General features: G+C 40.4%; 1 protein-coding gene across 1 annotated transcript; it reads left to right on the top strand.

The window, feature by feature from the left end:
• The first annotated feature begins 622 nt into the window (after window positions 1-622).
• Window positions 623-10,459, top strand: GZMK (granzyme K). Its single transcript, XM_002815557.4, has 5 exons — window positions 623-779; window positions 1,072-1,219; window positions 6,790-6,940; window positions 7,719-7,988; window positions 10,090-10,459. Exons 1-5 carry the CDS (start codon window positions 716-718, stop codon window positions 10,249-10,251), a joined length of 795 nt encoding a protein of 264 aa, XP_002815603.1. The 5' UTR covers window positions 623-715; the 3' UTR covers window positions 10,252-10,459.
• Window positions 10,460-12,083: the final 1,624 nt, after the last annotated feature.

Genomic DNA, 12,083 nt, shown 5'->3' on the forward strand with positions numbered 1-12,083 from the left:
GCTAAGCCATATTGTGAAGTAACCACAATCTGTGCAAGGTCCATGTCTCTCTTCATCATAAATCTATGTCCAAATGAAAAAGAGAGAAGAATGAAATATGATAGGCACCATTTTGTGCCAGGAAAAATAGTAAGTATTGCTTGAGAGCAATGGACATCTTTGAACTCTGTCTGCAACTTCATTACATTCTTATGGCATGGATATTTTTCATTTATAAATATTATATACACATACAGTATAAATTTTATTTATAGCATAAGTACTCTGATACAGGTATTAGAGATGGTATCTCCAGATATGAGTTCTTTATAGCACACATACCTCTCCCAAAAAAGTGCTAAAAGCAATTAGCCAGACGTGGTGGCAGGCGCCTGTAGTCCCAGCTACTCAGGAGGCTGAGACAGGAGAATGGCGTGAACCCGGGAGGCAGAGCTTGCAGTGAGCGGACATCACGCCACTGCACTCCAGCCTGGGCGACAGAGGGAGACTGTGTCTCAAAACAAAACAAAACAAAAAAGTGCTAAAAGCACAGAACTGAAAGTCCCCAAACTGATACATAACGTTTACACATAGGTGTGAAAAAAAATCTTACCCCTAGAGCACCTGTGGTGAGAAAGTCAAAACTTACAAGAACAAAACTTAGTCTTCAGAATCTTCTTCCTTCATCACAGGATCAACGCATTTCATCTGGGCTTCTTAAATCTAAGTCTTTAAAATGACTAAGTTTTGTTCCTTTTCTCTGTTTTTCCTAATAGTTGGGGCTTATATGACTCCTGTGTGTAAGTATCTCGTATATCTACGTGTAAACATTAAATGAATTTCTACTGACTATATTGTTATATTATAGATGAAAATTATATTATAGATGAAAATTATTTTCACAATCATTCCTATCTTTCTGAACTGAAATGTATTATACAAATTTTTCATCAATAAAATTATTGTAGCTTTTAGCTAGGGTTATTGTTGTTTTTTAAGCTTTGAAAATAATATAGTGACTGTCATTGGAAGAATTACATGAAACAGTATGTTTAGATCTTTTGTGTGAAATCTTTTGGTCTACTTTTGTAGGTTTCAATATGGAAATTATTGGAGGGAAAGAAGTGTCACCTCATTCCAGGCCATTTATGGCCTCCATCCAGTATGGCGGACATCACGTTTGTGGAGGTGTTCTGATTGATCCACAGTGGGTGCTGACAGCAGCGCACTGCCAATATCGGTGAGTCCTCCACACTTTTCCAGGCATGTGTTTTTTCTGCAAGTTATTATAGCTACAAGAGAAGCTTACCTCTCCTGAATGAGAATTTGATCTACTGTTAGCTTCTGTGGTTACTGACCAACTGGTGGCGTTTATTTACCTTCTTCCACATCCACGCTTTCTGTCCTGGGTTTTGCTTTTCAGAGAGAACTGAGCTGCTTTTCCCAGGCAAGACATTAGAGAAATTCAAGCCCTCTGTATAATGCAGGGAACACAGCAACAGTAATACTTGAAGCAGCAGTACTCTTGACCTTGTTAGATCACACTGCTGAAGAGGAAATCAGACAACCTGAGCTTGCTCTGTGCTCTGAGCTTCCCCATTTTACAAAGGGGTAATAATCATATCATACCTGCTTTGTGGGGTTTGAGAATTAAATATTATCTGTTTAAGTATTTTAGCATGCTTGGCACATTTAGTAAGCACAAAAAAAATTGCAGCTATTATCATTAGTATTATACGCATGAGAAGCCTACTTTGCCACTCCTAACAGTAGCTACTCACCACTTAAAACTTTCCTAGGTGGAAAAAAACAAGTTATTGATGACTTCTAGAAAGAGAAAGATAATGAGAGAGTTATTTTCTAGGATACTTAGAATGAAAGCTTTTCTGAAGACAGAGTAAAACCTTCCAAAGTCCGTTTCAGACTAGGATTCTCTTACTTCAGCTAATAAAGCACAAAACCCCTCTTGGGATGCTGCAACCATCACAAAAGGAAATGCCAGTAGAAAACTAATTTGGTATTTGTTGTTTTGTTTGTTTGCTTGGGTTTTTTGGTTTTGTTTTTTGTTTGTATATATGTTTCCTTATGTTTCTTGCCTAATAAGCTGAGATGGAGCCTTCTCCTTTTCTTTCACTTAAAGATCTCTCTTAGCTGTAACAGTTTGCTCTCCAGGCATTGTCTATATCTAAACAGAACAACTGAATTGATTTGCTTTTCTATGCTTTGGGGGGTTTGTCTGATTGCCCCATTTAAATGGAACTGTTTGATCACAAATTGGAAGTTTTGAAGCCTGCAGACTGGGAGATCTTCTGCTATCTCTAAATAGCAAGCCACTGATTTCCAATTTAATATGGTTACTTCATTTACATGGGGTTCTTGCCCTCATAGAAATCACACTGTCATCCCCATCACTTCTCTCTTCTCCAGGGCATTTGCCCCCTTGAGATCAGAGAGACAGAGTGGGGAACTATCAGTAAATGTTCATTTGATGCAAAATATGCACATCTTCAAATATGCTCGTAATACACATTCAAATGGTCTATCATCTCCCCAGACACAGAGCTTGACTTCTAAATGTTCAACAAATGTTGGATGGAAAGAAAGAAATACGCTGACAGATCTTTCTTTCTTTCTTTTTTTGGCTAGGCCTGAAACATGGTGTATGAAAAAGTGCTTCACTAGCCATAAAGTGTTATAGGAAGTTAAATAATATCATTAAGTTGAATTTTACATTTTGTCAAGTGGATTTAACTCACGAGAAGTGGATTCCCAAATTGGGGAAAGAGATTATAAAAAAAAGACTGGAGAGAGGTCTTGGAGTTTTTTTTTTTTTTTTTTTTTTTTTTTTCTTAAAACAAACTATTGCTAAATATCATTTTAAATGGCTGGGATATGAAGAACTCCAAAATATGTAGATCAGATTTCCTCTACAGGACACTTGGGTGTAAAAAGTAGGCAGATCGGTGGTTGGAAAAATATTAAGCTTTATGAAATTCAAAATATTTACAAAATAGCTCAGTGGTGGCTTCCCACAAATGTACTCCCCAGTATCCTGTGGGAATAGTTTGCCCCAAGCCTCTCTCTCAGCAAAATTGTGAAGAGGGCCAAACCTGGGAGTGCTCCCTTCTCACCAGCCATCCACTGTCTCCTCCCTCAATATTCTGGCCCCTTTATTAGTTGCCATGTCAAATATAAAAGGAAATGGATAAAAAATGTCCTGTACGAACTTATTTTCAGCATTTTAACTTACCAGAAGGAAAACTCACCAGCTGTTGTACCCTGTTCTCCTGATTCTCTCCCAGGCCCCCCTCACGGAGCACTTCCCCCTGCCCCAACCTGCCTAGCAAGTTGTTAGATGGAACCTTCCACAGCCCCTTCCACACGGCCTCACTCCATCTCAAATGCTCAAGGCTCCTAGAACAAAATGGTTCAATGTTCAGGCTCTAGATTCAAGCCAACTGAGCTTTAATCCTGCCCGAATTTGCCTCCTGGAGGCAAAGGTCCTCAAGTTTATTTATTTACCTGAACCTCAATTTCTTCGTCTATAAAATGGGGATTGTCAAAATACTTATCTCACCACGCTGTTGTGAGGTTTAAATGAGGGAAGCTTTGTAAAATGCTTAGCACAGAACACAAAGAACTTAATAGATGCTATCGAGTATTGTTATACAATTATCTGTGCCTTCCATGGTAATAACCAAGGAACTAATCTGACGTTGACGAGATAAGACTGGGAAGACCTCCCTCTCTGACAGCCAAGTTCTTCTCCCTCTCTCTTAGGCAAGAGAAATCTCCAAGACATAGGGACCCTGCCTTTGCTACCAGACCTCAAGGGGTGGGTCTAAGCAGAAGCACTGCTGAGCGTCCAGGCGGGCTGGCAGAGAAAATAAGAGGCTTGAAGGGGGTTGGCACGGGGTTCAAAGAGGGACTGAGGAAACAGCACTGGACTGGGAGTCACCAAAAGCCAAATTTGGGTCCTGATTCCCCTATTTATGAGGTGTGTCACCTCGGACCAGTCAGAGAACAATCTTTTACTGGTAAGGAATACACAGCCCGTCAGCTTTACCAACCTTGAGAAAGGTTGTTGTTAGGCTCAATTGAGACAATGTTTACAGATGTCTTCAGCAGACCTACTATAAGCCGCACTGTAGTTCTGCTCCATATATGATTCTCTTCCAGGAAAGCTCAGGGTGGGACTCAGGAAACCACATTTTAAACCAACACCTCCAGGTGATTCTGAAGCAAGTCTGAAGACTGCACTTGGGGAAATCCTGTGCTGTGCAACTGAAAAACACTGGCATTATTACTTCCTCTTTGTGTGAATTCAGACTTCAGTTTAGCTAAGGGGGTGGGATCCCAGAAATCAAGTAATTCCAGGTATCCCGTGGGCAGAAAATTTGACCTGAGTAGCACAGATTACAGTTGAAGGATATCTAGAAATTGAAAGTTCAGAAGGAATAATGGTCTGCTTGGGTTGTTTTTGGTCTTAACATGTCCCAGTGGAGACAAAAATAACCAAAACATTTCAAAGGCAATAACTAGTCGAGGAAATTAGTAAAAGATGAAAGAAACCCAGATATTTTTTCAGCATCCCTCCCTTAGTGAGAATCCACCCTCCACACCTCTCATTTGTACCTCACAGCTTTCTTTGTGTGAGTCATTTAGGCACGTGCCCACCTTTCTGTTAGAGCATTCATCCTGAAGATTTTTATGTCATCCTTCTCCTACAAAGTTTTGGGTTTAGTGGGTATGTTGAATTTGAATTCAAATCAATCCTAGGAAATCCAATCCACATCCTACGAGAAATTTCCACCCCATCCTGATTTTGCAATAGGCAAACTTTTCAACAATTAGAGCTGGAATTCCCAAAATAAATAAAAATAAACTCTTTTGGTAGAAACCAAAAAGTGGTCATTCCAGGCAGTCACAGCTCTGCCATAAGCAAACCCACTCTACCACAGGCATTTGCTCATTTTCAAATCTGAAACAATCATGTCTTCCTTTTTCTGTATGTTTCTGTTCTCTTTGTAACTTTTATTAATCTTTATTAATCTATATGCATGAGTATGTGTGTTTTTACTGCAATCTACTTTGGTAGCTTTTCCAAGTAGCAAAGAAATAGTTACACGTAAACAAACAAACACAATTAAAAGATCTGAGGTGGACTTCATAAAGATAGACACGGTAATGGAATATATCTGTAGTATACAAATGGCTCTACGGTACTGCCAAAATCTCCAAAAAATTATTTCTACTTTATCGCTGCTGTAAATGTAATTTTATCCAACAAAGAGTAAATCAGATCAATCATGGCACTGTTGAAACACTGGTACTAGAACTGTGTATGACCAGAGATTTAAAAAACAAACCTGGCCGGGCACGGACACTCACGCCTGTAATCCCAGCACTTTGGGAGGCTGAGGCCAGTAGATCACCTGAGGTCAGGAGATCGAGACCACCCTGGCCAACATGGTGAAATTCCGTCTTTACTAAAAATACAAAAATTAGCCAGGTGTGGTAGCACAAGCCTGTAGTCCCAGCCTCTCGGGAGGCTGAGGCAGTAGAATCGCTTGATCCTGGGAGGCAGAGGTTGCTGTGAGCCAAGATGGCACCACTGAACTCCAGCCTGGGCAACAGAGCAAGAGTCCGTCTCAAAAAAAAAAACGTTAAAAAAAAAAGCGAAAAAACAAATCTGTTTCTTCACCTGACTCACCAGTTCATATCCTCTAAATCTCCCCGATGGAATGGCTACTAACCTTAAAGTATCTTCATTTTAAATTAGCACTGTTTTCTTACCTTGAGGAAAGTTTTCCTTTCTTATCCAAATCTTTGTTCTAATTGAGGGGACAGGACATATGGACATATCTGACTGTCATGTAATAGGCCTTACTTCCCCACATTGACCTGAGATGAAGTCTAGGCATGTGGGTGAGCAAGTGTAAGGTGGGGATCTTCTTCATGGTTTTTGTTTGTTTGTTTGTTTGTTTTTAAGAGATGGGGCCTTGTTCTGTCACCCAGGCTGTGACACTTCAGCCTCCAGCTCCGGGGCTCAAGCAATCGTTCCTGCTTCAGCCTCTCAAACAGCTGGGACTATAGGCATGCACCACCATGCCCAGCATGCACCACTGTGCCCCTTAATGTTTTTTTAGAGATGGGGGTCTCACTATATTGCCCAGGCTTCTCTCAAACTCCTGGCCTCAAATGATCCTCCCACCTCAGTCTCCCAAGTGGCTGAGCCACCGTACCCGGCTACCTTAATTATTAAAACACTTAATGTTGGGAAGATAAAAAAAAGTTCTGGGGCTCTGGAGATGATAGTGGTGGATGAACAACAATATACATGTCCTTCATACCACCAAACTGTACATTTAAGAATGGTTAAAATGGTAAATTTTGTTATGTATACTTTACCACAATAAAAAAATTTTAATGGTAATTGGTGTAAATTTCAAACTACAAACTCAAGAAATATAATTTGCTTTATTTTTACATAAATGAACACAATTTTGTTTTAAACTTGATCTAAGTCAATTAGGATTTCACTCCTTTTTCTTCCCCCAGTTGGATACAAGTTCTGATATTCTTTTGCAATGCCAGGGAATTGGTTTAGGGTGGGATTAAGGGCAAGTCATTTGGCCCTTAATATCAATTCATGCTAGGGTCCACTAAGACCTTTGTCACTCCACCTAATCTTAAGCAGGTTACCTTGGAGATAGCCCTTGTTTCTCTATGTATACAACCCTCTCCACCATCACCACTCCCCACTGGGGGATTTGGAAATCATTCTGCTGCTTTCTTTGCTTTTTTTAGGTTTACCAAAGGCCAGTCTCCCACTGTGGTTTTAGGCGCACACTCTCTCTCAAAGAATGAGGCCTCCAAACAAACATTGGCGATCAAAAAATTTATACCATTCTCAAGAGTTACATCAGATCCTCAATCAAATGATATCATGCTGGTTAAGGTAGGTAGTAGCATTGTCTTTCTTCTATTTTGTCAACATTTTTATACAGGATGGCTCAATTAGTTAAATCACCTACAAAATGCATTTTACTAGCACCCTCCCCATGTTTGAGGTGATTATGATATATTTTATAAGGGCCCATGTTATTCCATATACTGCCTTGAAAGAAACAAGAATTTATCACAAATGCACCAGGGCTGTGTTTATACAAGGAAAAGCAACTCTGATACTCACATATGTAGGAGGGGAACATCTTAACAGGCCCAAGGATCCACACTGAAAGCTTTTCTCCCAAATGCTTTTCTCATTAGCAAGTAAAAAATACAACAGTTGTTTATACAACAGAGCCAACCAAGTGACTTCAGGGGCTCAGCAGTGAGTTACAACTTAGTCTAGACCACACTTAGTTTAGTCCAAACTTGGTCTAGACCATACTCAAGGGTCCTATCCGGCAGGAAGCAGCCCAGCCCTCAAAGTCATGACCCATGGATGTTATTCCACACAAAACCATCCAATGCAGGGCAAAGGCCAGTTTGCTCGAGACTGGACAAAATTCCTGCTCTCTATAAGCTCCCTCCCCAAGCCTCAGTGAGCTCCTCGGGGAGTAGAGAGCATGGTCAGAAAAGCAACAACCACAAATGCAGCTGCAGGCCACCACCAAAGTAGATCCCAGAACAGGGACGCCCGCCTAAGACAGAGGGACCACACATACAACGCACAGGCTAGCATCAGAATACTACTGGGAAAGAAATAATTCAATCTTTTTTCAATCTGTCAGCTTCAAACAGCCGCAAAACTCAATAAACATGTCAAGCTGCTCCACATAAGATCCAAAACCTCTCTTAGATCTGGAACCAAATGCGAGGTTACTGGCTGGGGAGCCACCAACCCAGATTTATTAAGACTTTCTGATACCCTGCGAGAAGTCACTGTTACTGTCCTAAGTCGAAAACTTTGCAACAGCCAAAGTTACTACAACGGCGACCCTTTTATCACCAAAGACATGGTCTGTGCAGGAGATGCCAAAGGCCAGAAGGATTCCTGTAAGGTAAGAATCTCTTTCAAACAGGCATCTCGGAGCGCTGTACAGTAGCCAAGCCTCTATTGCTCACTGACACTGAGGAGGAGGGAGGGGCATGGAGAATACAAAACCACAATTCTAAACACTTTCTCTTCATTCCTGCACAGCATTCTCTATTCTTTTTCATCTACCAATGTGGATGGATTGTAAAAACTTCCCCAATGCTTTATAAGCACCCACTAAATGTTTGTTAATCAGGATAATAGACCATATCTGACAACTTTTACAGGCTTCCTATGAGAGGTGTTATCCTCCTTACAAAGTCTACCAACCCTGAAGTCACTAGTGGTGATTAGAAGATAATTTATTTAAAGAACCACCTTGCAGATTAATCAATAAGGAGGTCTTATAAGACTCAAATGCAAAAAGCTCAAATATACAGTATGTGTTTCATAAGTAATGTTGACTGACTGTCTTCGCCTGTTTGGGCTGCTACCACAACATACCATAAACTCGGTGGCTTATAAATAACAGAACTTTATTCTGTTCAAGATCAAGATCAAGGCACCAGCACATTTGGTGTCTGGGGAGGGCCTACTTTCTGGTTCATAAACAGCTTCTTTTCATTCTAACCTCACATGGTAGATGGGGTGAGGGGTCTCTCTTAGGCCTCTTTAATAAGGGAACTAATCTCATTCATGAAGCCTTCACCTCCATGACCTAATCACTTCCCAAAGTCCCCACCTCCTAATACCCTCACCTTGGGAGTGAGGATTGCAACATATGAATTTGGAGGAATCAAACATTCAGACCATACCACTGACTAACAAAAAGGAACAAAAGGCCGGGCATGGTGCCTCACACCTGTAATCCCAGCACTTTGGGAGGCCAAGGTGGATGGATCTGTTGAACTCAGGAGTTCAAGAACAGCCTGGGCAATACGGTGAAAACCCATCTCTACAAAAAATACAAAAATTAGCCGGGTGTGGTGGCACATGCCTCTAGTCCCACCTACTCAGGAGGCTGAGGGGAGAGAATCACCTGAGCCCAGGAGGTTGAGGCTGAAGTGAGCCAAGATCTTGCCACTGCATTCCAGTCTGGGTGACAAAATGAGACCCTGTCTTAAAAGAAAAAAAGGAACAAGAGTCATTATATTTTTCAAAATCTTTTGTTTATTGAGATGGTAAGGAAAAAATAGGTGTTCATGTTTATATGAACTATACTAATATATAGCACAAATGAATTACTAATTTTTTAAAAATTAGAATACAGTATTCATCTCATACTATATTAAGTATAATTGGGGGAGAGGATATGATGACTTCAAATGTCTTGTGCATCTGCAGTACCCAAGACCATCACCCTCCTAAACATCTGTTATCATGGTTGACCAAAGTATAAGGCACTGCAGTTTGCAATGTGAACATTAGCAAAGAGAAAGGCAGGTCTTCAAATGTAGAAGCCAGCTCTTCATCAAAAGGCCATGCCATCCCCTCTATAGCTCTTTCCCTTCACTTGATAGAATTTAGTTACATGTTTTGCTGTTAGAGTGAGTCTTCAAAAATCATTCCATTCACTAAGTATTTACTAAGTATGGTACATATACATAGCACTATGTCCAACCATGTGAGGGTGCAAAAAATAAATAAATAACAGAGAACATATAATTCCTGCCATGAAGACATTTACTACAATACACTCCTTTTTTCTGCTAGCCTCAATAACAAATTGATTTTAGGTCTGTGAGCATCAAAATGAAATATGCAATTTTAAAAGATTATTTTATTTCAGTGGATTATTTAAAACTTTATCCATTCTTTAATAAATAGCCAATAGTCATTGATTCCCAGAGGAATGTAGACATACGTAGGGACAAAACAGAGATATAGACATGGACACTGAGACAGAGGCAGAGGCATAGTCATAGTCATAGATAGAGACATAAACAGAGAAGCAAGTAGGCAGAAACATAGTCCTTGACAGAGACAGGCACATAGACAACCCTTCGGGACATAAAGAAAGCAAGGACCCAGATAATAATCCCTTGAGCAATCAACAGTTGGTGGTTAAAAAACAAAAATATCCCAACAGCTTCTTACCATGTATTTGCCCTTTTTCTTCCTTCCAGGGTGACTCAGGGGGCCCCTTGATCTGTAAAGGTGTCTTCCATGCCATAGTCTCTGGAGGTCATGAATGTGGTGTTGCCAAAAAGCCTGGAATCTACACCCTGTTAACCAAGAAATACCAGACTTGGATCAAAAGCAACCTTGTCCCGCCTCATACAAATTAAGTTACAAATAATTTTATTGGATGCACTTGCTTCTTTTTTCCTAATATGCTCGCAGGTTAGAGTTGAGTGTAAGTAAAGCAGAGCACATATGGGGTCCATTTTTGCACTTGTAAGTGATTTTATTAAGGAATCAAGTTCTTTTTCACTTGTATCACTGATGTATTTCTACCATGCTGGTTTTATTCTAAATAAAATTTAGAAGACTCTCTGTTTGTCTTTTATCACATGAAGTAATATCTGCCGCCATTCCACCCACACTCCCCAAAGGGCAATAAAGTCACTGAATAAAACAGTAATGGTACCACCTTCAACCACGTGTAACTTCTGCTGGATCATCCTAAGTTGTTGGGTTGTTTTCTTTCCATTGTTGTGATAACATTAAACATGAGATAGGCCCTTTCAACAAATGTTTAAGGGTACGATACATTATTGTTAACTATAGGCATGATCTTGCAGTGCAGATATCTAGAACTGCTTCATCTCATATAAATGAAACTTTATGCTAGTTGAATAGCAGCTCTCTATTTCCCCACCACCCCCATCCTCTGGCAACCCCATTCTACTCTAAGCTTCTATGAGTTTGTATTTTTAAAATATAAATCATAAATATAAATATCCTAATTCAAGCAAGCAGCTTATACAAATATTTGGACAGTATTTCTTATTTATATATGTCATATTTTGTTACAGAAAGGATTTAAAGCAATGTACAACAACGCCAGCAATAAAACAAAATGCAGAATTAAAAATAAATTGATGAAGGTATTGGGACAATGGGGAAATGAGAGTAAGAAAGAGAAGATGAAGGCCGGAGTGGTCACATGGTGCTGATAGTGCCACAAGTTTCTTTCTATACATTTGCTAGAAGGATTCACATTTGGCTCTATGCTTTGGCCAATGCAAGAAAGAGCAACACAATCAATTATATGAATTACAGTGTCCAGGAAATAAAAATAAATTGTTTACCCAGAAGGAGGACCCCTGGTGCTGGAACTAAAACTAGAGAGAACTTTTTTCCACGGTCCTCATAAGAAGGATGCTGTGACGGCCGGACGCAGTGGCTCACTCCTGTAATCCTAGCGCGTGGAAGGCCAAGGCGGGCGGATCATGAGGTCAGGAAATCGAGACCATCCTGGCTAACACAGTGAAACCCAGTCTCTACTAAAAAATACAAAAAATTAGCCAGGCGTGGTGGCGAGCACCTGTAGTCCCAGCTACTCGGGAGGCTGAGGCAGAGAATGGCGTGAACCTGGGAGGCGGAGCTTGCAGTGAGCCGAGATAACACCACTGCACTCCAGCCTGGGTGACACAGCAAGACTCCGTCTCAAAAAAAGGAAGAAGAAGGACATTGTGCCATGTGTCCTATATCCCCACCAACTGCATCAGAACCACCTAAGATTATTTGTAATACAGGTTCCCTTGAGCTCTTGCCTAGAAATTCAGATTGAATAGGCTTGGGGTGGGCCTGAAAATCTGCATTTTTTTCAAAGCAACTCAGTTGATGCTGATAAATGGGCAAATCTGAAAGCCACCGATAATGAACATCCTTAGTGACTTCTTATAATAAAGACAACAATTGATGTGAAGGGATTGTTACAAATCTTTCATTGTGAACTGATGGCTTCAGACCAAAGTGCAATTCAGTAAGATCACTGGAGGATCTCAGCTGTCTTGGACTGTGGTCGTCAAGTGATTAGAGAAGTAACAGTTTCCAATTTGGGCGGAGGAGCATGGTGGGAGATTGGTGGGGGATGGCGTCAACAGTCAGAAGCCAAAAGATTAATCTCAGCCTCTATATTTAATTTGAGTTTGGGGGGATAAATAGTTCTCGT

Source organism: Pongo abelii, chromosome 4, assembly GCF_028885655.2.
Source record: "Pongo abelii isolate AG06213 chromosome 4, NHGRI_mPonAbe1-v2.0_pri, whole genome shotgun sequence".
In the NCBI taxonomy this organism is placed as follows: Eukaryota; Metazoa; Chordata; class Mammalia; order Primates; family Hominidae; genus Pongo; species Pongo abelii.